The 27,267-nt window shown below is 38.5% G+C and overlaps 1 protein-coding gene across 1 annotated transcript; it reads right to left on the bottom strand.

Moving 5' to 3' along the window:
- Window positions 1-6,666: 6,666 nt before the first annotated feature.
- LOC145467689 (DNA methyltransferase 1-associated protein 1-like) lies at window positions 6,667-27,260 on the bottom strand. The gene is made up of 18 exons (XM_081451292.1): window positions 27,117-27,260; window positions 24,370-24,461; window positions 21,723-21,918; window positions 19,849-19,887; window positions 18,909-18,979; window positions 18,366-18,423; window positions 13,700-13,759; window positions 13,183-13,296; window positions 11,768-11,901; window positions 11,331-11,400; window positions 10,813-10,878; window positions 10,620-10,692; window positions 10,072-10,123; window positions 8,882-8,953; window positions 8,367-8,410; window positions 7,798-7,832; window positions 7,256-7,324; window positions 6,667-6,868 (listed from the first exon to the last, which is right to left on the bottom strand). The coding sequence occupies exons 1-18, from the start codon at window positions 27,198-27,200 to the stop codon at window positions 6,803-6,805; spliced, it is 1,395 nt and encodes a 464-aa protein (XP_081307418.1). The 5' UTR covers window positions 27,201-27,260; the 3' UTR covers window positions 6,667-6,802.
- Between the last annotated feature and the right edge of the window lie 7 nt (window positions 27,261-27,267).

Genomic DNA, 27,267 nt, shown 5'->3' with positions numbered 1-27,267 from the left:
CCAGATACTTGACAGAGCGGGGGCAATAATAACTAGGGCCTTGCCGCTATATGACAGAGACCGTGAACGCCATGAGGAAAGGCAATTCTCAACGGCCTCAATTCGAGGGCGCCAGTTAGCAGTGTCTACGTTACCATTCCCAATGACAACACCCAGGACTTTTAACTTGGAGGAAGACCATTCGATTGGCACCAGTGCATCCACACGATCACGCCAAGCACCAAGCCAAAGGCCCTTGAACTTCTCCATATTTAATTTGGCTCCGGTGCCGGCCTCAAAGAGGGCATACGTGTCAAATACAGCCACCGTAGCAGCATCCGATGATGAAACGACAGATGTGTCATCAGCATATAAAGATAAAACCGGCAAAGGCACAGAAGCACGAGTCAACACAAGGCCCTTGATGGCCGGGTGGGCCCGGATATTAACTGCGAGGACTTCCATAGTCAGAACATAGAGGAGAGGAGACAGGGGGCAACCCTGTCTAACTCCCCGAGAAGGTTTAAAGTAACGAGAGGTGTAACCGTTGATGAGGATGGAGCTCCGAATGTCAGAGTAAAGCAAAACCACCCACTTGATGAAAGATGGGCCAAACCCCATTCGAGAGAGGCTAGACTGGAGGAAGGGCCAATCGACGCGGTCGAAAGACTTCTCTTGGTCCGAAGACAAGATGGCAAGCGGGAGATCCGCATCGTTGGCATAAAGAACCACATCCCGGAGGAGGGCCACATTCCCACCAATGAAGCGATGGGGGACTCCGCAGGTTTGATCACGGGCCACGACATGATGAATAACTCTTAGAAGTCTTTACCAGCGAGAGTTCTGGTACAGATTTTATAGTCCACATTTAAGAGACTAATAGGGCGCCAATTCTTATGCAATAGTCGATCACCCTTCTTGAAAATGAGGGAGATAAGCGCACCCCGTTGAGAAAAGGGAAGAAGACCAGAGTCAAAGGAAGCATTTAGAACCTCGATGAGGTCAGGACCCAAGATATCCCAGAAAGCCAGGTAAAATTCGGCCGGGAGGCCATCCGAGCCTGGAGATTTTCCTTTAGCCATACCTAAGAGTGCCTTATGCGTCTCCTCCACTGTAAGATGGCCCTCACAAAAGGGACTTGCGAAGGAGGGACAAAAGAGGACAGATTATCTAGGAGCTGATTCTGGACATCGGTGTTGGTAGGACAGGCACAGAATAAATCAGAATAAAAGGAGACCCATGAGTCGCAGATGCCAGGAACATCAGCCACAATAGAACCGTCAGGATTCTGCATGGCGGAAAACCATTCCTCAACGCCATTTCTCTTCTCCAACCGAAAAAAGTAGCGGGTGGAGGCTTCGCCCTCCTCGGCCCAGCGGGTGCGAGATCTGATGCGGGCACCCACAGCCGCTGCACGGTCAGGAGACGCGATTGTTGACAGCGTGGACTCGTAAACATTAAGAAGGGACACGCGCCCATTGTCAATTTGAGCTTTTAAATGTTGGGCCAGAGATTGCAATAGAGTACGAGCCGAGTTCCGCTCTTTCGATTTTGAGGCACCAGCTTTGATAGCCAGGCTCTTTAGATGATTCTTACCCGTATCCCACCAAGACTGTAGAGAATCAAAGGAGTGTTTCATATTTTTCCACCCAGCCCAGAAATCCGAGACTGAAGATCTGAAACCAACATCCTTAAGGATTGAGATGTTGAGCTTCCAGCGGCCAGGGCCGCGAGGAGTCGGTTCCGGAATAGGAACAGAGAGAAGAACAGCACAATGGTCGGAATAAGGGCAAGCCAACATGTCACAAGACCGCACGAGATGTATCCATAAGTAGGGACACCCGACAAGGTCAATCCTGGATGACAGTGGGCCATCTGGCCTAAGCCAAGAGAAAGCAAAGGTAGCAGCACCTGAGCCCCACCATTAGCAGTGGTATCAGAAGAATTTAGACCATCCACAGGGGGGGCCACCTGAGCTCCACCATTAGCAGTGGCACCAGAAGAATTTAGACCATCCACAGGGGGGGGCCACCTGAGCTCCACCATTAGCAGTGGCACCAGAAGAATTTAGACCATCCACAGGGGGGGCCACCTGAGCTCCACCAGCGGGAGCGCCAGATGAATCACCCCCAGAAACGTCAGAAGCAATGTTGAGGCCCCAAGGATTAGGGCAAATTTCTAGTAAAATGACCCTCTTGTTCGCAAAGGCGGCATTTATTCTTATATGGGCAGTTTAACGATTTGTGCCCAATTGTTGTACAGATGTTACACATAATGGGTCGGCCACGGTACCAAACCCGACAAGTAGAGCCATTAATAACAGCCACTCTAGGAGGAGTTTGAGACAAAACAATGTCAATCAGCCTCGTGCCAGTGGCGATGTCACCATTTCGTAAATACTTTTGATGACGAACACCCTTAACAACACCATAGGCAACAAAGAAAGCGGAAATGTCCTCAGCAGGATGCTCATACGGGTAATCGAAAAGATGGACGATAGTGGTGGGAGGACCCCCGTCCATCCTACACCACAGGCCGAAAAGCCTGACACCCTTTTCATGCAGAGCCGCGAGGGCCTGCTCCTCCTCTTTGAAAGTGACACGGATGACGTCAAAGTTCTGTTGGACTGCCACAACATTTTGATATTTTTGAAGGATGGCAGTCAAAATTTCATCCCGGGATTTGCCCGAGAGCTTTGTACCGCAATGAATGTTGACGGTTTTGCGGTGTTCACGCATGATGAACAACAACAGCAAATTTTAACGAAAAGAAACGAATTTAGACAACAGGACTATTGCCTGGCTCCAATAAAATTAAGTGCACACGGGAAAGAGGATGAATTGAAAGAACTACGGGAATTTACCCGGCTACAAAAATGTTACTAGGTAATAAAACTACAAAAAGTTAAGATACAAATTTGGACAACAGGACTTTAGCCTGGCTACAATAGAATTAAGCGCAGCGAATAGCAATAAATAAGGGAGAATAAATCAATATTTAAATACGTTAGCGGGATTTTACCCGACTACAATAAGTACTATTAAAGAACTACGGGAATTTACCCGGCTACAAAAATATTACTAGATAATAAAACTACAAAAAGTTAAGATACAAATTTGGACAACAGGACTTTAGCCTGGCTACAATAGAATTAAGCGTAGCGGATGGCAATAAATAAGGGAGAATTAATTATTATTTCAATACGTTAGCGGGATTTTACCCGACTACAATAAATACTATTAAGAAGAAAAAGAATTTGGACAACAGGACTATTGCCTGGCTACAATAAAATTACGTGCACACAGCAAAGAAGATGAGAATGAATGAACCGCGGGAATTTACCCGGCTACAAATTTGAATTCTAAAGGTCTCTGAAGAGTCTCTTGGCCGAGACGAAACGCCGCGTCAGATTAGCCACGAACATTTCACAAGTATTTGACAATTGTTTGCTTTTGTATAAATTTAACTCGTGAACGTACGGTTGGGAATCCTTCTGCGATAGAGGGCCAGACTGTCAACATCAAGAATTTGCGAACGGGACTTTGGGCGTGATGCTCAACGAGTTTGCCTTTGAATTCTAAAGGTCTCTGAAGAGTCTCTTGGCCGAGACGAAACGCCGCGTCAGACTAGCCACGAATATTTCACAAGTATTTGACAATTGTTTGCTTTTGTATAAATACAAAAATATTACTAGGTAATAAGGCTACAAGGATAAAGATACAAATTTGGACGACAGGACTTTAGCCTGGCTACAAAAGAATTAAGCGCTGCAAACAGCAATGAATAAGGGAGAATTTGGAGGAGCGAAGGCTTAAAAACAAGCAACGCTCAAGCAAAATAAAAGCACACTATCAAAAATGTTAAAGAGGATGGAACAATTGCCCAGCCACAAAAAATATCAATTAAGTTATGATAAATTTGGACAACAGGACAAGCCTGGCTACAGTAAAATTAAAGCAAGAGACACAAGGCACAGAAAAGTGCAAAGTGCACAAAAGTGAATTCAAAAGGATCCACTCAAAAAGAGCCACACACAAAATTAGAAAAATGAGAAGTTAAGCTGGATGGGTGACTAAGCTTAACAAAGAAGGCCCGCCCAGCCGGATGGGTGACCGAGCTTAACTAAAGGCAAAAACACGCAACGTCCAGAAAACTGGCACGATTGAGTGCAAAAGAAAAGCTCTCAGCCGAAAACGGAGTCGAGCAAAGAAGAAAAGAACGGAGGAAAGAAGCAAAGACGCCGCTTACCCTAGGTTAGGTCAGAAGACCAGCATGAAGTCCCTAGGAGGGTCACGGCAAAGATGCGAGAGTTAAAACTTACCAATCCTCCTGCAAGAAAGTGTTTCTGGAGAGGTGAGCTATAGTTTATGTCGATCGCCATCTGACAATATGACAAGTCTCAAATTTATTAGGGTTTTGGAGATTCAAGGACATATTACGAAGAATCATTTACTAAGGTCGTGCTCTGTATACTTAATCTTTTGGTCAAAAAATGCTTCCTGTTCGTGTAAATGGAAGTGTTCAACAAAACGGGCAGCAGGTAATAGGCCACGTTCGATATATATTTTCAGGACAAAATTTTCAAGTTTCTTTTGTCCCTCGAATCCCAAAAGATACTTGGTTAGAAAGTAATAATTTTGAAAGAAAAATAAATGCTATAACTTGACGTTTCGACGTTGTCTTGTTACCATTATCAAATGCAGATTAAAGTCGTTCTGTTCAGTTACAGTTATATACTAGCTTAAGTGTTTGGAAGGAATCCACCAAAAGTTCGAGTAACAAGTGGACTAAAACTTTTTACCGAGATTATTGGAAACTTCTGTGCGACTCTTTTGAATATCTTCTCGAAAGAAATCATTTCTAACAACACCAAATGTAGAAAATAAATTCTGAAGTAATATATGAAACACTTGAAAATAGTGGTGAAATGAAACTGATGATGAAACTTTACCTAGCTGTGTCTTAACTGACAATTCCTCTGAACTTTGAAATTTAATTGCTCGAGTTCCCATGAGAAAGTGTTTTGGTGTTATTTCAGACAACTGTGCATATCTTAAGCTTTCAGAAAATGCAAAAAGGACTGTAATATACTTAAAGTTATTCTGGTACAAGGTTTGTGTCCATTAAAAACTGAAATTGCTCTAGTCAAAAAGAATGTGACGAACAATGTCAGGTAATAAAACACGTGTGTGTTAAGTTTTTTTTTTCTTTTTTCTTTTTCTGCTTCTTGTTTAGTCTAGTACACCTTGTATTTTGTATCAATTATTGAAACCTAATACATTTTTAGCAACATATAATATTTTAATTCTCGGAAATATGGCATTGCATGACATAACTTACAAAAAACACCAGGTGCCTACTGAGGAGTACTGTTATTTTATCAAGTTTCACGTGTACTTTAAAATCAAATTACAAATATAATAAAAATAAGGCAAAGTTGATATTTGTTACAATGGCCCAGTACAGAATTAGTTCAGAATTGTTTGTTAATTCTCTATTTATAATTTTTCGACTCGGCTTGCTTTGTTATTCGCCTGACGATATTCTTGTAATAAAGATGGCATATTGCGTTACAACATTTATCTTCTCTCCTGTGTCTTAATTTTCTATATCTCAGATCTATGATGCACTTTTTTCAAATTAGCATTTCTCCCATATCATTTCTAGTTGTCAGATGGCATACGTTTTCAAATTGCTTGTCTGACTATGTATGCATTGCGTATCTATTTTATACAACATGTATTCTCTTGCGCATGGGTATAGGCTACTTGGAGCCACTTGTTATTCTATGTTCCGGAATGTTCCGTGATGTTCCGAAACGACGCCCAACAAAAAACTATTGTAGGTAGCAATTACAATTCAATGCTTATTTACAGTTATGATCTGAGAGAACAGTTTACGGTTGTGCAGACAACGGCTCGTCGCTGCCGTTGATGAACTAGAACATTAACCTGTAACTAGAAAACTAAACAAAATAACTTCTCTGATGGATTTCCTATTTTTAACAGCAAAAGCTAATAAACAAATAAAACTTAAACAAAAACTGCCAAACCACAGCCTTTGACGAATGGCAAATAATGATTATTATACAATCAAGGTCTCGGTAAGGGTTATCAGCCTCAGCCTTCCGCTTCGGCTGATAACCCTTACCTCGACCTTGATTACACACGTTATTCCAAAATGGCCGCCATTTAAGTATTCTTTTGTTTACTTGCAAATTAGCCCTTTTTACCTCGTTCTTAAACTCGACATTCAAAAGAATATTTTCCCTTAAACGAGGCAACAAGGGCTCATTTTCAAGTAAACAAAAAAATACTAAAATGACGGCCATTTTGGAATAAGGTGTCTTCTGGATATCACAAAAACCTCATCCAATAATTGTTTAAAATACATGACAATACACAAAGTAGTTTGTGACAAAATTACAGAATACAAATTGTGGAAGTGGCCAAAAGACGAGAAACCTAAAGAAGCCGGGTTTTGTGCATCTTTGGCAGGCCAAGACGCTTAGCAGTCTACATCTCTATCTGTGGCAGTGTGCCATGACTTTTCACACCCTTAATAGCCACCTTTATCAAGAGCTGAACATTGGTCAGTTTTTTTTTTTAGATTTTCTGATTTGTTATAAGTTTTGCATCGGAGCTAGAGTGGCTTACTCGTTGAAAAATTAAAACAACACTCAGGATTAACAAGAATCTTTTCATCCAATCTTTATTTACAAACGTTTTCGTGTCTTCAGTTTAGAGACGCCGACCCAAGATCCCGTTATTCTGTTGAATGTCACGTATCAGGAGACGTCGAGGATCTGTTAAGTCTTTCCATCTTAAAGTCTCTTGGTTTTCTTCAGCGGATTTTGGTCCAAAAACGAGGCTGCTGTTCTTCTTTTTCTCTGTTTGCAAAACAAAACAAAAAGAAGTTCACTTTAGGACCATATAAGTCTACAGGGCTTACGCTTATCAGTATTCTTTCTTTTGACTCTGGATCAGTGTACTCTTTGCTTTGGACAACTGCGCTCAGTCTTTGGTCTCTTAACCAAAAATGTCTGAATTCCTTCATCGAGCCAAATTTTGCTCGTTAGAGGCTAAGAATAGTCGATTGGACCGATTTATGGCGAAAGAGAAACTTTTGGAGAAAATTTGTGCCTTTCTTTAATCACCTTACAACGATCAGGACAGGACGCCGGGGTTTCTATTAAAACAGCTACCTGAGTAACACTAGCGAACTCGACTGACCGTAATCTATTTTGCTATCGTTACTCTCCAGTAAGCACACCTACCGCATTTGGAGTCCCTGGTGAAGGGGTCACTGCGTCTATCAATGGCGTAGACGAAGGAGCTGTAATTTGCTGAGAGATAAGAACACATTTTTTAACATCACAAGTTCAGAATGGCCCGTATTCACATTGTATTGACCAATCAAAGCCAAAATCTGAGAAAATTCAATGAGACTTTTGTTCTGTTCAAAATGGTTATGGATGAATGTAACTGGCTAAAAACGTTTTTTCTGCCCTTCTTGTGCCCGTAAAAAATTGCAAACTTTTTATATGACTTTCATAGTGAATTGTAAATTATTTGGCTTTAAATAAGCAATATTGTCGAGTACGAGTTATATTAGAACTCCATAACACAGGTCGTCTGGTGTTCGATTCAATGCAAATAAACTGGACGATAAACAAGGCAACTGTTTCAGCATTTGAGAAGATCTTTCAGAAAAAAATACAAAACAATGCAACGATCTGGTCAAAGTTAATGGGTGCCTAGTGTTAGGAACATTCTAATAAAAGAGATTTCTATTTATAAATGAAACAATTATACAAACCACTTTAGGAATAGTAGTAACAGCTTCAACAGGAACTAAGGAAAAATAGAGAAAGCCCCGCTTAATATAATTTGGCGGCAAAAACTAAAAACATCAAATATGACTTAAATAAAAAGACTCAACGCAAAACACACGCCTATGATGATGATTTATTTTTTGAACTGGAATTCTTCACTTAATGTTTTTCGTGTGCTACACAGTGTTACACTGTAACACAGCATTTGATCTTTCGTGCATGTTTGTAAAATAAATTAAACTTAACTTAGCTTACCAGAGCCACAAATGCAAACACTTAAAACAATAATAGACTAACAATGACAAAAGCAGCAGCAACAACAACAATAACTGTCTTCATACGAACTGTGACAACAGAAATATGGAAATTTCGCTGCCTTGATTCAAATAACCAAACAAAACCAAGAATCTGTGGATGCTCGCAGAGGAAAGTTTAAAAATGTATTGATCAACGGTTTTCTCAAGATCCCGAAAAATAATGACATCATAACATCTACAATGACAGGAAGTACCAATAACCTTAAAATAAAACCGGAATTATGCTATGTAGATACCATTTATGGTTGATATGTCCTTTCCCAAGGCTTCCAGACGATGTCTGACAAAAAAATGAATAATTACTTCAATATTAAATAAATAGCTGGCGAGAGTATGTTTAACAATTCACTTCAAACGGTATAGCAGGCAAGATTGTGGAGATCAAGTCCAAATAGTTAAAGAATTCTATACGTTAAGCTCACACCTTATTAACGGGTTTTAAGCCTTTAAAAAAACTCTTGTAACTGCTGTAACTATCTGGCTGGCATACCAGAACTATATACTACTCTTAAACGTCCAAAAAACGTACCTGAAAATTAACTAAGCACAGTAAATAGTTAAACTAAGCTAGTCTAGCGTGATCAACTGGGCAAGAGAAGCTCTGAAAAAACTGATCTTTTCTGACTGACACCAAAGAACTGGATCGAAAGTGATTTTCAGTCCTTCGACAGGTGATTAAACCACTTTTTGTGTGCTGAATAGTTTCTATCATTTTTTCGTCATATTCCTCGTGTTTAATCTTTACACTTACTTCAGGGATTGGATTTCAAATTCACAGTTTCCAGCTGCCTGTTTCAAGTCATACAACAGAATCATCTCATTTCTGTAAAATAAAACTTCGTCCTTAACATTGTAAACACGGTGAGGAAGTTGACATCAGTTTGACTGCACATGTTATAAGGACATTGGCATTTGCCCTCGCACCTTTGAAATAATTTGAAAAGGGTTCAAAGAACCGGATATATTACTGAGTCACGCTGCACTTCTGCACTGTACGTCACAAACATACCCAGTTTCAGACTAGAGTATAAGCATATCGTACATTTACCTAATAAAGGTACGCACTCCCTCCACCCCTTTTCCCAGAGAGTGTAATCTAAGCGAAGCTCTGACGTGCTGAAGGCGTCATACTTTAGAAAATTTGGTAACCCATCGATCTAAAAAATTTTGGTTGTCACGTGACTGTCCGTACGTATGTACGGACGGACGTACATACAAGACTAATACCTTGAAAAATAAGAGAGTAGCACCATTACCATAGGTACATCTTTGATATTGGAGATCCATGTTATGGTTAATTGACAGCTGTCAAAACAAGGTATCCGCTGACCAGTATTAGTGACCATATCACCGTTTCAGGTTTAACAACTCATAGAGGTCGCGTGTTTGTTTTTAAGTTGACCACTGACCAGGTATTCGTTTTCGAATGGATCGCAGGCTCAAGTCAGGTTATTACTCTGGGGGAGCAGCTTACACTTGATCACTTGAGATGCTCACACTTGATTAGTTTTTGAGTTTCTGATCCGAGAAAAACAAATCCTCTTTGGCTAGTTATTGTAATCAAGAGCTCCGCGTTTAGGCTTGGCTGAATATATTTAGTATCACCCAACTAGTGGACTAATGAAAATCCTACATTTTAATTGGTTACGCTACTAAAGGACTATTAGCAATAGTCCTCGAGTAGCGAAATTGGCGCAAACGAGCGTGACGCTTTCTTTCGTTTTATTCCCAAATAAATGTTTCTTCAACTTACATTTGCTAACTTTATTATTGCCTTTTCTGTCCTACAAGTTGGGTGATACTACAACAATTAGACCCTTCGCACTCTAGGACCACGGGTCAATAGCCCATTCGGCTTCGCCTCATGTGCTATTGACGGTAGCCCTTGCGAGCTACGGGTCTAATTGTTAAATATTACTTACTATCAGATTAAGCGATTACCTCAATTCGTTGAACTGGTGGCTTATGTGTTCAGTTGGCATCGGCATAAGATCTAACAAGTAAACAAAAAGATTTAATTCAAACGGTTAGAGAAGAAAACTTAAAGTAGAGAACTGACAAAGATGTAACTAGTGTATCTGTCAATTCCAGTACTGCTTTACTGGCTATAAGTGGGGTATTATCTAATCCCGGAGGCGAGGCTTTAAAACACTGCACGAGAACTAACAACTCGTTTATCAAACACTGAGTCTTCTTGTTATTATTCAGCATATGTTGATCTGCGTTATTTTCGAGACGAGCCTAGCGCTGATGTATTTGCCCTCTTTTTTGGTCCCACCTCATCCAAATACGCAGGGTTGATTTCCAGCCGTTTTGTGATCCCGCGTTCCTTAAACCGCACTCCCAAAACGGCTGGAAATCAAGCCTACCCAATGCGTTGAATACCCGGTTGAATACCATACTATCCCCTGGACACTGCGATCTTCTTATTAAAAAGAAAGCTAACGCACGGCGAAATACAGCATTACAAGTATCATGTATGCACTCACCAACTCCTAACTCTTCTAGAAGTTGTTCAACTGCCTTGGCTTTTTTGGTTCCGACAGATCCTGGCATCTTCATCTGAAAACAAAATTGAACAAGCTATGTATAGTGTGTATATAATCTTACAGATGGAAAGGGGCAAACAGGGTACACTTCTAAAGACAGTAAGACTTCATTCATTGACATAAGATTTCTTACCCTGCCACTCCGCAGATACACACCAGCTCCCTTACTCTCTGGAAACTTAACTCCTGATGCTTCAGCCTGCAAGACATTACCAATGTTATCCAAAGAGAATTATATAACAAGTCAAATTATTCTGGCATTTTGATTGTTCTTACTTATGATCTATTGGAGAAAAGATGCATACATGATGTCATTACCATTTTTTATTATAACAAAACGAGTAGTTTCCATGTTGCCGTGCGTCTGTTCAGTAATAGATCACAGAAGACATCAAAATATGGTAAGAACATCAGTGACACACTCGGCTATCGGCTGGTGTACCACTTACTTGTTCTTACCACATTTTGACTTCATCCGTGGTCTATTACTGAACAGACGCACAGCAACATGGATTTTGTTTGTTAAACAAATAACCATATTAAGTTGCACCACATAATAATTCAAACCCGTGTCAAATGTTACCATTCCCATTTCTTTGGCATTGTTCTTATTTAGGGTTTCATTGTATTAATAAATGACCAAATGTTTACCTTCACAGGTTTGTCTGCTAATTCTCCTTTCTTTTTAGTTGGCTTCTTTTTCACTGGCTTCTTGTCTCTTCTAGTAAAAGGAAAAAATTAATCAGCCCTTACAAGTGGATGCTTATCACACTATTCAAAAATTCTAACCTAAAAAGAATTCACACCTGCCAAAACATAGCAAACAAATGAAAGATATACTATAAAATATCTACTGTATACTGTACACACCTCTTCATTTGACATTTTCCCACGTTTTTCGCTTGTAACTCAGAATTCTAGTCTTGTGGCTCATCTGACCAGTGACACTAGCCAGTACAGGTTAGTTCAACATTTTGTCAGGTATTTCTTAAATATTTACTGCTGTCTATTTACACATCTTTAAGTTAAGTAACACAACACAAAGAAAGTGATGACATGTACTGTTGCCAAAGTGAAGTTAAACATACTTCAATCTGTAGGAGTCTGCTTGGTTCTCAGCAGCTGTGATAAGTTTCTGTAGATCCTGTTGTTTCTTTTCTCTCTCTTTCTTGCGCAGTTCAATTTTCCTTAGCTCTGCAACGAGCATTTCTTCCTCTTGCACCTTACAAATATTCATTAAATATTCATTTTTAGCATTTTAGTCTTGTTTAGTGCCCTCAATTAGTCTACTGGGACTAAATACTTTGACACTTAAATTAAGGTTCTTTACAAGTAAACATTCAGAACTTTACACTTTCATTTTCACCTTGAAGAAAAGTGAAAGAAGATACTGCCAGAGGAAGAAGCTACTGCCAGATTTTAAAAACTGTCATACTGTAGCTAGAGTTCTCTAAGTCCCACTATGCCACTTACAATAACACGGTACATGTACTTTATTCTGGACATTCCTACATCATCATGCCCTAACCTAAAGGCAGACTCTCCACTTGGCAAATAGTTATAGTTCACAAGTGTTACATGTTTTGCCTTGCCACCCAAAGGTAGCAACCCCCGGAAGTTGCAGCCCCCTGGAAATAGCAAAATATAAGGGCTGGTAAATCCAAAAGAAAATGTTAAGTTCTGAAAAAACTTTCAGAACTTAACAGTGGTCAACCTTAAACAAACATATCCTTATCATCCATGTTGTGCTTCCTGAAGGTTCAACTCTTCTCAAGAAAAATGATTTAAGGAACAATGTATTTAATTTGTTCAAACAACAGGAGGGTTTATCACTGAAGTTGAATGGCAGTCACTTAGAGTGAACCTACACTGTGCAGGGCTGGTCATTACAAATCACTGTTCACATATTTTCCCCTCTGTCAGTGTGGCCCTGTGTAATGTTACTTTGTGCTGACACTTAGGAGCAATTTAGTGATCAATATGACAGCAATTTGGTATCAATATGAAAACAATACATGTAGGCATTACTGTTAAAAACCTTCAATATCTGACTACATCTGTCTTATTATTCAGGGCTGGGTTGTAACCCAAGATTAGTGAGAATCAAGATTTCAGTTTAAAAACCTTTCAGTGAGGTTTTCTGTTCATAGTTTGTCCTTCCATTTTGAATTTGAATCATCTTAAACTACACAAAACATAAGCAGTGAAAAACATTTTTTACACACTTAAGTTAACTTTTAGCCCTAGGGTAACCAGCTTTTGAACAACCCAGCCCAGATGATTATTGAAATAACAATCACAAGTTAAATTTATACAAAAGCAAACAATTATTGTCAAATACTTGTGAAATGTTCGTGGCTATTGTGCTTTAAAAAAATGCTTTATCTCACCATAACCTGTTCATGGTTTATTTAGTTAAAAGGGAAAATTAAATGGGAAAATTTTCCCAATGGCTCATCTGAGCATCAAAGAAGCTGACATGGTTGGAAGCTGTACAATGTACCTGTTCTTGAGTACGGTTAAACAGCTTCAGAAGTTGTCTTTTTCTTTCTGTTTCATGCTGACTGTCATATGTTGCAGGCAAATTCTGTGGTTCTTGTCCTGGGGGAGCTCGAGCCTGTAATAATAAGCCCAAAATTAAACCGGCTTCATAACAGTCATACAAATTTTATAAATCAATAAATAAATGTATCTGAAAATTAATGTTCTTGCAAGTGATTATTATCAAGAAGGATGGTACAGTATACAAAGACCACACTATGCTGTACCTTTGTGTACAAAATTCTTTATTCCATGTGTGACATGTAAATCCCAACCTCTCTTCAGTGACAAGAAAATCATGCTTTTTCAAGCTATAGTAAACTGAAAGTGGCAAAATGTATTCCACACAATTTCCTTATTACAAGTATGGTATAGTATGAAACAACAGTTATGAAACATTGTTTGCCTAATAATGAAGGTTCTTACTAGCTCAGAAGGAGGACATGACTGTTGGTACAGCCTGCTAAGGTGCCATTTACCTTGAGTAACCTTGTAACACAGCTATAGTAGCGATCCTTTAACTCTTCAATTGTTCGAGTCTGAAACAATAAAAAAATAATATTGATACATATAGCTTATTAACCAAGAGTAAGGGCTGTACTGGGAGAATATTGGGCCAAGGTCTTGACAGCACAGACTGAACCCAGCAAGGTCCATAGAAACAAGACGGTGGGCCAATATTCTCCAGTACAGTCCTGAGCAAGCTTGGTTATAAGAGACTTACCACACAACTAAAAATCATCAAGAAAGATAATGCAGGATCATTCAAACTGAATGTCCCAGAGGTGGAGTACATGCTGAGGAAAAGGCCAGTCTGCTACTTTATTTGACATGTAATAAGTTGCCTTATCAACCCAAGTTAAAGAAGTCCATCGCTTTGATTCCAATACAGCAAATCTGTAGTCAGCTGGTCAAACCAAAGAACTTTTGTCATTGAACTAATATTATTATATCTCTCAATTAGTATGCGCGCTGTGATTGGTCAGTTTAGCGGACCATACTCTCCTGTACGGCCCGCTAAATTTTACAGTTGGTTTTGTTGCCAAACTGTTTCATGATTTACCGATAAGTGTTCTCAACTTTTAAAGCGAGTGAAAGTTTGAAACTTTCTTATACTCTAAATTATGTAATAAAGCATGCTAATAACTTAAAACAGTTTCAAACTGACACGTTTTGCTTTTGAGGTGCATCAGAAATTTGAAGCCTTTCCAATTCCGCGTGAATAGAAATTGTTTATGAAGCCATCAGTCACACAGTAGAGATATAATAAATATCTTACTAACCTCGTCTTCTCGGTGCGTACTGTAAGTTATAGATCCTCGTTTTTTTCCCCTTCGTGCTTGGGCCATAAATCGAAGGGGTAAAAACTTGGTCTGTAACTTAGAGTACGGACCGAGAAGATGAGGTTAGTAAGAGGTATATATTAATGCACTTCCTAAAGTGACAGGTTTAAACAGATCATCTCCTCTTCTACTCCTACAAGGGTTACTAGATCATGTTTATGTTACGCATCCAGAGCGGATCATCGAAACCCTAGTCCCGATTTATGTACTGAGTGATCACTATCCAGTCTGCTTTGTACACAAGTTTCGCGGCCTTAAGTCCCCCAAACCGCATCACGATACCATCAAATATCGTAGCTTCAAGAATTTTGACAAGGAAAGTTTTATTTACGACCTAGATACCGCTCCATGGTCAGTGATTGATATATTCCAAGATGTTAATGACAAGTTGGACACCTGGGAATTGATTTTCAATAGTGTAATCAACCAGCACGCACCTATTGTCGAGAAAAGAGTGAAACGGAAAAAATTGCCACCTTGGATGAATAGCTCTATCATTGACTGTATCTGAATCAGAGATAAGTTCAAGAAACGTGCGACACAAATATCCTAGCGAACACCATGTATAAGAAGCTAAGGAATCAAGTTGTCAAAATGATTGCTAATGCCAAATCAGCCCATATGAGAAATGAAATCATTGAAAATATGGACAACCCCAAAAAACTTTGGAAAACTCTTAAACATGCAGTACCAACACACCCAATTCCTTCATCACCCTCTTTTATTGAAATGCATGGCACAGAAATAACGGACCCACTTTCCATGGCTAATGCTTTTAACGATCACTTCACCAACATACAGCTGGCTGCAAACTCGGCTCAGGACACAGTCGACGAGCAAGTACATGATGACATACATGCAAGCATTTCAAACTTTATCAATGCTCGCATAGATGTTTCCACGGAGTTTGATATCCCCCTCATGACCACTCAACAAGTTGAAGAATAGATAAAGCGCATAGGAGGAAACAAAGCTACTGGCCTAGATGGGATTGGCATTAAAATTCTAAAACTGGCACTGCCGGTGATTTCTCAAAGCTTAACCAATATCTACAACGCAAGCATCACTAAAGCCGTTTTTCTGGATAAATTCAAAAAAGCAAAGCTAACTCCTGTCTATAAGAAAGACTCACCTCATGACAGAAACAATTATAGGCCTATCTCAGTCCTGCCAGTCATCTCCAAACCTCTTGAAAGACATGTTGCATCATCCTACCTAAAATACCTGCCCAAAAATAATCTTCTATACAGCAAACAGTCTGCCTATCGCCCAAATCATTCTTGCAAAACTGCTCTCTTGAACCTCACAGACAACTGGCTGAAAGCTATGGATAAAAGTAAGTTTGTTGGGTCGGTATTCTTGGATCCGAGAAAAGCCTTCGACTTAGTGAGTCATGACATTCTACTATCTAAAATCGCTAAATACCACGCTAGTGAACCAACCTTGAGGTGGTTCAAATCGTATTTATACGATCGAACTCAAACATGCGCCATTTCTGGATTGCTATCTAACCCTCTCACGTTGCCACAAGGCGTTCCACAATGATCAATCCTGGGTCCCGTGCTCTTTTCACTTTACATTAACGATCTACCTCTCTGCCTACCAACTTCTGATGTCAAAATATATGCTGATGATACAACATTATGGACTTCTGATCACTCCATTGATCATATCCAAAACAATTTGCAAGACAGCCTAAACAACGCTAGCAGTTGGTTGAAGTTAAACAAAATGGTACCTAACACAAAGAAGACGAAACACCTGCTCATAGCTACACGACGGAAGTTGGAACATGCTAACAACCCAACCTTAGATCTTCACTTGAATGGCAACCACATAGAAGAAGCCAAGGATGAAAAACTCTTAGGCGTCAAGATCGACAAGCACATTAGCTGGCACAACCACATTGAATATTTAATTGAACTCTAGAATTCATCTACTTAAAAGAGCGAAAGGCTACCTTAATCTCCACTGCAGAAAATTTTTATTTGACACGCTTATCAAGCCTGTCTTTGAATACTGCTGTTCGGTTTGGGGTAACGCCCCTAACAATCAACTGCTGAGAATACTTAGAGTGCAGAAACGCTGCAGTAGGTTAATATCAGACGCTAATTTCCACGATAACTCGGTTCCACTGTTCAAGAAACTACAGTGGATGCCAATTGATGATGTAATACGCATGAGGAAATTGTGCATGATGTTTAAAATTGTAAATGGGGAGTGTCTGCATTATTTTACAAGTTATAGAACCTATGTTAAAAACACCCATTCTTATAATACTCAAGCTTCTTTTAATGATCATCTGGCAGTGCCGAAATGTCGCTCCAACGCAGGCCTACAAACATTTCATGCAAGTGCCACTTACCTGTGGAACTGTCTAGACAACAAATTTAAAACTATCACACATGAAAGAAACTTTAAGAAACTTTTAGTGAACAACTTTTTACAAAGTAATTCAGACTGTGAACATTTTACCGTCTCTAGAACGTTTTGAAAATGCCTTGTAATATATTTGAATACATTTTATGTGCATGCTGTATTATATTTTAACTTTTCAATATTTTAACATTTTTTAACTACATATATATATATATATATATATATATATATATATATATATATATATATATATATATATATATATATATATATATTTTTTTTATATATAAACCACAATGTAAACTACTAGGTTACCAGTAATTGTGTCAGCTATTAACGTGTTTTATTTATTTTGTTATTCTCCTTTGCTTTCTACACCCTGTCCACTTACAGCTTAAAAAAACTTAATGTAAATTCAGCCTGTTTCTAATTTAACAAGAAGTCCTTAGCCTGCGAGCAGGCTCACATTTGAGTCACATGCGCGAGTGGCAAAGAGCAAAGCCATCCGGCAGGAAGGAGTCTGGTGAAGAAGTGCCAAGAAAGTGAGCCTTTCATTTCTGCTTCATCTGAGTGAAGTGAAATACCATTGGTCGAAAAGCGGAAAGGTGAGACAACTGTCAATCTTTGTTAATACATTGAAAAATGAAAATGACCAGTACTGTGGAAAAATGACCAATACTGTGGAATCATAATACACTGCTTTTCCATGAAACTTATTAGGTCCCAGAACACTTTTCACTTGAGTGTGGAAAGTAATTTGCATTTTCTTTGGTTTTGCATTACCACAACATGAATGGCTTAAAAAGCTTGTGCCCCTTTGTCATCTAATCAGAGATAAATCCAAAACCATTAATGACTTGCTGGAACTAATTTTTCTGCCCTTCACATCAGCTACATGTAGTTAAGATAACACAAAGGTTGGTAATTCAGTGAAGGAAACACTCATCTGTCAGTTTTGCGTTTTAAAGTGCATGTATTGTGGCATGTTAGACCAAAAGAAAAATAGCTAAGAGTATTTTGGGATATTACATTTTATAATCTAAACAGTTACATATTGTGTGCATAAGAAGATTTTACTTAAAGGACCATGGAACAATGACAAGGTCCTGGATAGGCAAAAGCAATTATATTCTTACATGTTACAGCCCTGATAGTCCAAAAGAAATAAAAGATTTGTGTGGTCCACTTCAAAATTAAAAGAATCTTAAACAAACTAACCTTAAAACACATAATTTATAGTATTTGAATGACGAAACATTAAATAATTTTGTGAGACAATAAGAATTTCTACCATGATTAGTGTTATCATTAGTATTAAAGGCCATTAATAGACATTAAAAGTGTTTAATTAAAAGTTAACATTAAAGATAAAATAAAATATACATGTATGTTCACAAATTGGATTTAACTAGTTACACTTCACCTGATGCTTCTCCTTGTCAAATCTGTCATGAATGGTTATGAAACGAAGATCAAACCGTCTTAAGAGAAAAGAGAACCAATATAAAATAACATATTAAAATTTATAACTATATTTCTCTCTACAAGTAATACAATCGCATAGCTTTGACACCCAGTGTTTGAAAACACTGTCACCACAAGAAACTGAATGTGTGCATTTTAAACCATACTGCTATAATTCTATAGATTGAAATACAGACGTGCAATGTAGTCTAATTATACCCAAGCAAAGATAATTTACATTTCAATAATCACAACAAACCAGTGATGTTGAAAAGCCTTTCTTTTCCTGTCTATATTTTGAAAAGACAGCAAAAACATTTTCTTTGCATTTCTTCAAGTTAAAGAAAATCTCACCAAAGTATAGGAGAACTTGAAAAAGTTGTAGAGACACACACCTATGGTCCACACTTGACAACATTGCCTGTTCTTCTAAACTGATACACTATAGATGAAACACAGGAAATGTTTCTTTTTCTCACATTACAGTGTATATGCAAATTACCTGCAGAGATCAAACAAGTGATCAGTTTCATCCCGTGTCCATGTGGAGGGGGGGCCATCATGGAGGTACATCTGTAATAAGTTCAGTAATGCATAATGTCAGCTTAGGAGAATTATTAGGTAGGTGTGATATTGGGAAAATGTTATTACCCAAACAAATCCTAATAGGGTACACATATTGTTAGGTAATGGTTGTATTTAAGGGAGTACAACATGTCTTTTATGTTTTTATTTGCTTCCAAATGAAATTAAAACCTCCAAATAACTACATAGGTCGGGATCGCTAATGTCAAAAATAGGGTAAAAAATAGATGTAAAAAACAGGGAAGATCAAGAGGAGGAATGTTAAATTTTTTAACCTGCACTAACTCTGGAAGAAGAACACTGAACAGCAACAAAAAGCTTCAAGTGTGTTTCTGCAGCTCTCAAAATTTTATGAACACTACTAACACTTTCATAGACACTAGGCAAAATGTCATTTGACACAGATTGTATTCAACTACAAGGTTTCCTACAATTTACTGGAGTATTCCACACACAGGTTCAGCTTGGTCTGAATTTGAAGTGTGTTGGAATGTAAGTAAAAAATCTGTGGACTGAGTTTTTGGCAATGTTTAGGAAGATGTCCAGAAAAAATTCAGAGAGTTCAGAGATTTGAAATATTGATCAGAAACATTCCAAAATCTTTAAACAGCTCATAATGTTGCTTCTCAACCCTAACAAAATGACAGAGTATTAACAATCTCAGATTGACTATGTAGTGTATTAAGCAGTTATTTTAAGAAAGCCACAACTGCAGATACACACTTTCCGTGAGTGAAGAATTGGCACTGTATAGAGTGAAGTCCCACAATGAGTATTTCCCTTACTCCATGGTTGGCTTGAAAGCATAGCATTTACAGTGTAGCTTGTAATAAACCATATTTGAAGGTTAAACAAACCTGGTACTCTTCATCTGTATAGCTTGGAACATTAACTTTCTGGAGATTCAAAAGTTAAAACAATCAATAAATATTTCACGTAAAAGAGCAGACATAAGTTACCACCAATTCATAGCTAAAATGCACTGGCTGAAGGAACAAATTAAACTAATAAAACCTTCATAGTAATAGTTAATGGCCCAAAGAACATTATAGGGAACAGTCTCATATGCTGACAGGATGACTGAGACATTTTTCAGACTGTCAGACATGAATGGTATGTGTATCTACAACCCAGGGGGGAGGGGGAGGACTCTCAGATAAATTGGGTGGGGGTGTGCAGTCTGCTTCCCAAAACCCTCACACCCGGGGGGGGGGGGGGAGGGGGCGGTTACTGTCATATATGGGCTATATAGGTATGTGCCACTGTGAAGGGTATGGTTTTCACACAGTTTACTCTAGGATAGGATATGTAAATCAGAGCATTTGGGTCTAGAATAGGGTATCATTTTTCACAAAACTGACTAACTGGTTGAAGATTTTATCTAGACTAAAGAAACCAGGAATTGCCACTCAAAAATATAAAAAAATCAAATTGGTAAGATTAAATTTACACAAATAAGCCTCCACAGTGTTGATAGATGGGGGGATTTGGGGAGTTTACTCTAGTATAGGGTAGCAAAATTCAGCTGAACTAGCTCTGGTTTAGGCTGAGGGTTCCAGGGTACCAGCGGCACACATCCCTACCCAGAATTCCCAAAGTACCCCCCCAGTCCCTCACACTATTTCAGATCAAAGTCTGCAATTTTCCCTACCCTATTTATGACCTGACCGAAAATTCAATACCCCATTTATGACCTGACCCTTAAATCGAGACTTTATTTCAGACTGGCCTTATCATTAGTTCCCTATTTCAGACCCATGTTAAATTGCCATAAACATAATTTGTGAAGGGTTTTTGTTGATGGTCTTATTGATCATGATGAGAAAGTAGCTTCTTCTTAAAAATATACCCATATCAAGACTAGAGAGCAAAAACCATACCCTATTTATGACCAAAATGACCAAAATCAATTCCCTATTTAGGACGAAAACATCTGCCCTTAGAGGCGCACATTTCTATATAGCCCATATAAGGGAATACCCCCCCCCCCACCCCCCATATCTACAAAAACTGGTTTCACCTACCCACCTATATATACACTACTTCTAATTGTTTAATATATATCTTGCACTCACTACTCTTCCCTAGAAAATCTCTCAGTTACTATGTGCACTTTAATTGGTCAATAAGCAAGCTGTATTATACAGTATGGCTGCTACAATATGAAGCACATTTTATCGCCAAAATTTCTCATAATCTATTGCCAAGTTCTCTTTACATTCATGGCAAATAAACAAGAAAAATGTTTTATTTCCATGAATAATTTTGATGACATTTATTGAAGCGAGCTAATGACTTAGCAACAATTTCAAATTGAATTGCTTCGATTTTGACGTACATCAGTCATTTGAAACTATTCTGCATGACTTGAAATGGCCTACCATACCTGTCCAACACACACTGAGTAGATAAATACATCGTCTTCTCAGTCCATATTGTAAGTTAAAGATCCTTGTTTTTCCCCTTTGATTTATGTTTTCTGCATGTCATGATTGGGCCACAAATCAAAGGGAGAAAATTTTTTCTTGGTCTGTAACTTACAGTACGGACCTCAAACTTGGTTAGTAAGAGGTATAAATATATATTAAGCTCTTTGCTCTCCCATTGTCCACCTGGAGACAGTTTTAGTGAAACTGTGGTATGAAAGTGACTCCTGTACAAAATTCTTCTGAACTGTCTCCTTGACAATGCCACAGAAAGGTACAAAAAATGAGACCCTAAAGTTATATACCTTGTTGAACCTTGCAAAAGGATATTCTTTTCCCTCATCAGCTGCTCTTCTCCAGTGGTACAGCTTAGCACCATCTGTTCGAGCAGGATTTATAAAAGGCACCCACTTCCATGGCCTTACGTGTCGCCGCCCTAACTTTGCCTTCATTTGTTTGTATCCATGACAAGTGTCTGATGAAGCAAGTGGTGGGGAGTCCCTAAATGGTTTAAAAAGAGAGAAAGAAATGAGTAAGTATTGAACCTGGCCCCTTAAGTCTAATCCCCATTGATCCCTGGTCGGTAGAAGCAGGTAATGTGGGGAGTGAATGTCTCCCCGCAGAGAGAAGTGCAGTTGGGAGGTCAAACTTTCTTGGCAATTAGGAAGCCACGATAACCTTATCAGAAGCTTGATGACTGGAACCTCTTCTGTTGATGAAGGCAACAAGAAGATTTTCAGCTGATTTCAATGTTCAAAACAACTGAACTGGTCTTAGCTGTCTTGAAAACAAAGTCCCTATCACCCTAACACCAGGGAACCCAGTGGAACTAAACCAAAGGAAAAAATAGTCCCCCAAGTTAACTTTGATTTTATTGACTTCAGCTTGTACAGAACTCAGCAGTTCGCCTTGTTACCTTGACTAGAAGGCAGGAACACATCACACCAATACTAAGGAGCTTACATTGGTTGCCAGTTCATTTTAGGATTATTTTCAAAATATTGTTGTTAACTTACAAGCTCTGAATGGACTGGCCCCTGATTACATTAGAGACCTACTACAATTTAACATTTCTGGTCGCACACTAAGATCTTCAAACAACAGGTTGCTTGAGCCTAGAGCAAATCTTAAAACGTATGGTGAAAGGGCTTTTTCCGTGGTGGCACCAAGGCTCTGGAATAAACTACCCCTCCAGATCAGACTTTCATCATCAGAGGCAGTTTTTAAGGCTAATCTTAAGACTTATCTTTTTAAGCATGCATTTGATTTGTAGTTTTTACTTTTTATTTGTAGCCTAACTGTATTATAAAGCGTATTTAATTCTTAGGATTTTAACTTTTAGGATTTAGGATTTTAGGTTTTTAAAGAATTAGGATTTTAATTTTAGGATTTTAAACTTAGATTTTAATTTTTAAGTATTGTAAAGCGCCATGGACAATTAGTGGAAAATGACGCTATATAAATGTATATTTATTTATTTATTTATTTATTTAGTTAGTTTGTTAGTTAGTTAGTTAGTTAGTCAGTCAGTTAGTTAGTTAGTTAGTTATATAGACGCGAGTGTTTTACTGGAAAATACACCACTCGTAAATTTCATGCGAAACCACATCGGGGACTCGAGTGGCATATTTTCCATATCCTCACTAGTGAAGATATCGATGATTTTACTGATATCAAGTTTGTCTCTTAAACTGTACTTAAATTCGTTGGTGTATCATAGAAATATCTAAGGGGCTTCCTCAAAAGTCTTTGGCCTTTTTCGGTAATCTTCAGAAATCCTTGGTAATGTTCGGAAATTTTCAGAAAATGTTCGGAAGCGTTCGTGTGACCTTCAGATAAGTTTTGGAGAATCTTTGGAAATCTTCGGAAAGTGGTCGGAAATCTTCAGCAAATCATGAAAAACGCTGTCATTAATATGTCTATATAATAAAAAAGAACATACATACATACATATACTTTATTTATAACATTACACATTAACGTGAAGATATGAATATTATGTTCACATGGCAAGGACAATATCTCATGAGTGAGCGCAATCCTCTTACCACCATGTAATATCCTCTAAATATTTTTCATATGCTCTGTTAACAGCCCTGGCGGCTGGGAATGACCTAGTAGACTTAAGTTAATGCCTTGTAACCAAAAATTTTATAGATTTTCATGGATACTATTACAAGATATGTCTGTTTGGAAATGCAAAGCGATTCAAAAACATTTTATGGCTTTGTGATTGATAAATTTTCCAAACCTTAACATCCAGCTACAGAGGTGACACTGACAGTGCTAAGAGTACTCGTAACCCACTAATGTGATCCTGGTTGGATTTTGGCCTAGTGTCATGCGTGTGGGTTGAGTTTGTTGCCAGTTTTGCCTTGCTCTGGTGGTTTTTCTCTGGGTACTTTGGTTTTCCTCCCTCCACAAAAACCAACATCCCTAAATTCCAATTTGACAGGACAGAGTACTACATGAAAACCAGCTAAGGCTCATGTGACTTCCTCTCTAAACATTTTACCAGAAGTAATCACTCAACAACAACTGTGGATGCTCTATGCTCCATACAAAGACCGACTGAAGAGAGTTTAGGAAGTAATATATCGAACACAAGAAACATTCTTTCATTGGGATATCCAAACACCGAGAAGAGAGTATTTTTGACAAAATTTGAGGTGTTTGGATAGAGCCGATGAACCACTGTCTCGAGTGTTTGATATATCTTCTCAATCGAAATAAACACTAAGGAGTAAACGGAGAACTTAAATCGGCAAAGTCTATGCTAATTAAGACCGGGTATCCAAACCTCCTTCCCGGTTGTGATTTTCTTTGTTTTAACTGGATGAATTATTAATGAGTTAGAGAAAAGAATATCTAGCAAGCAGCACTGACTGAATAGCTTTTTCCCATAACCCATAAAGTTAAAAATCACTGACTGACTTTTTCCACTGCACTAACCTGTTGTCACTGTATAGCAAGGCATACAGCTCACGATGCATCCCTTCTGGACGTTTGAAGCTTTGTTCCCCAGCTCTTCTAAGCTTTCTTGGCTAACAGATCAATGTAAAGTTGAGAGAAAGATGATAATAACACTGTAATAATGAACAGACAATGACTTCAAATCATTGATTATCAATCACTATGAATAGATTGTGATATTGTTTTCTGATATTATTAGTGTATTATCTTCAGGTTAGAAACAGATTAACCTGAGAAAAAAATTGGCCTGCAACATGTTCAAAAAGTAGAGAGGATTTAAAACTGTTGACATGTCATCAATCTCATTATGGAAACACTGTTTCAGCCAGGAAATTTTACTTGAGGGCCAAAATGGCCCCTGAACATCTTTTTTAGGGGCCAATTTTTTAGGAAAGGGGCCAATAAATTGAAAGCTACAGAAGGAAAAAAAAAGCATCGGGGTACCAAGGAAAATAAAGCAGTTTATTAGGATCTATGATAAAATTTAATAGTAAGCAGGAGGAGGAGGAGGCAGGATTCCCACAAGGGTGCACTCTGGTGGAAACCCTGGAAAACAATTAAAATAAGACGACTTGTGGGCAGCACGCAGTAACAACTAATAATCTTGTACAACTGAGTTTATTAATCAACCGCTTTCGGCTGCTAGTGTCAGACTTCAACAGAATTAAACTACGAGATACAAAGGTGGAACTTATTTTATATTAAACCTCTGCAGTACAAAGTACGCTTCTACTATAGGGTGTGAACAACAAAACACCCACAAGAAATACGTGCAGGATATTACTAAAATCCTGTGTTAGAAAATGTGCAATGTAAGCGGGGCTCACAGATTTAACATTAAATCCGTGGGTTTCTTTTTGTGGTAAAACCCACATGATGGCATATGTGCAGCAGTTGACCTGCAGCCATACCTGGAGATGGTTTTCAGTCCACCACACAATACCAACCAGTTCTGGCCAATGCAGGTGAAGCAGCTGCATCCTTTCAATTTAATGATCAGGAATTTCAGCTTCCTTTTAAACCAGCAAGGACTGAGTGGAAGCGAACTGTGAGTGGGCTCAACAGCCACTGAATTGTTGGAAAACCTTCCACATAACCTCATGGTTATTTTCTTTGATGTATATGAAGAGTAATTATGAACAGAAAAAAGCATGGGCACCTGTGGGTGCCTGAGTAAAACATCCAGTTATTTGAACTGGGGGCAGAGCAAAATATCACTGGAATGCTTTGTTTGTAAAATGATTCTTTCAATTCAAATTAAGGCTTGATTATGGATGGGGAAAGCATGGGCACCTGTAGGTACAGCAGAACATCCAGTCATTTGAACTGATGGCAGAGCGAAATATCGCTGAAGTGCTTTGTTTGTTGTGACTTTTTTCATTATGTAAATAAATTGTTATGGAAGAAGTTCAGACACTCAAAACGATATGCAAAGTTGAAATACATAACAACAATACAGTTTTCTGGACTTTGCACTAGTTATGTAATACCTCTGTAATAAATGCCAAGACTGCTTGTTCACTCCAATCACGCTTAGTCTTCCAGCCAGTTTTCCAGCAGAGCACAGCTAAGGGAAGGCCCACTCTCCCACCCTCATTGCATGGATTGTACCTCTACTTGACCTCCCCTAAGCCAAGCTGTTCCATCTTGGCTTAGTCTGCTGGTCAATCATTATTCCCATATCTTATTTCAACTGAGTATGAATGGGAGTGTTGTGAAATAGAATACTATATAAGAGCTCTGCATCTCATTTCAGCCCAGTTTGCATAAGAATCCTTTGGCTGTTGGCAGTCACAACATGTTGTCTCTCTTCTGGTTTGCTTCTAAATGCTACCACGCTTCTCATTTCCCCTCCCTCCCTTTCCCAATCCTTTTATACTTCCAACTCACTCTAGTGCAGTCGCATTTCTCCATCTCTTATTTAGTAAGCATGAAAGCGACTGCTGCAAATAGTATGCTATTCCCTATCTTGTTGCATTTGCTAGAGAAACTTGCACATATTTGGTAGGATTTAATTCATGAAGCAATAGGATGACAACATACGTGGAGTGCTGTTACTTATGGTATCACAATGTTTTTATTACAGGATGATTGTAATACTTCCTTGGCTTTCCTAATTTGCTATCATGGTCTGGATTAAACGAGCTTATTTTAGTGTACAAACATTCAACAGATGTCTATACACTGTTTTCAACTACAAGTGTTTTGTGTCAATTTTTGGCCTACTCAACACTGTTAGTTTATGGCCATCTGACTGTTGGTAATGTGTCAGTATCATGTAGACCCTTGTGCAGTTAGTTGACAGGTTACCAACGGCCAAAACTAGTAGCCATTGTTCACTATAACTCAAAAATTACTTGCCAAGAGTGAAGATATGCCAACTTTTTTTCTGTTCCTGATCTATTTGAGAGATTATCGATGATTATTACACCCATTGACCAACAACAATCAGTTACGATTACAAAGGTGGGTTTAAATAAACGTCTGGCCTCTCATATAAAACGAACAAAGGACCTCACTGAAAAACAAGGCGTTTATGTGAAGCAGGCGTTTTAGTCAAGGCCTGGCGTTTAATCGAAAAAATACAGTACATTAGTTTCAAATAAACGGAAAAGCTATAATTATGTCATTTACTGCATGTAAGAGTCTATCTAGTTAACTAAATTTATTATTGCACGGTAGTTTTAAAAACACCTTTTGATAACAACTATAAAAGCCAAGCTTACCTTGTTTCCTCCAACGATAGCCTCTTTACTTGGCGTAGAAGCAAGCCCTTGCTCCAACTCCAAAATATCTCGAATATCACTCATGTTGTCAACTTAACTATCAAAACAATTTACAAGTGAACTAGCAAGAAATATGGACTCAACTCAACTG

This window comes from Orbicella franksi, chromosome 14, assembly GCF_964199315.1.
Source record: "Orbicella franksi chromosome 14, jaOrbFran1.1, whole genome shotgun sequence".
NCBI classification, from domain to species: domain Eukaryota; kingdom Metazoa; phylum Cnidaria; class Anthozoa; order Scleractinia; family Merulinidae; genus Orbicella; species Orbicella franksi.
This window is presented reverse-complemented; position numbering and strand designations above follow the sequence as displayed.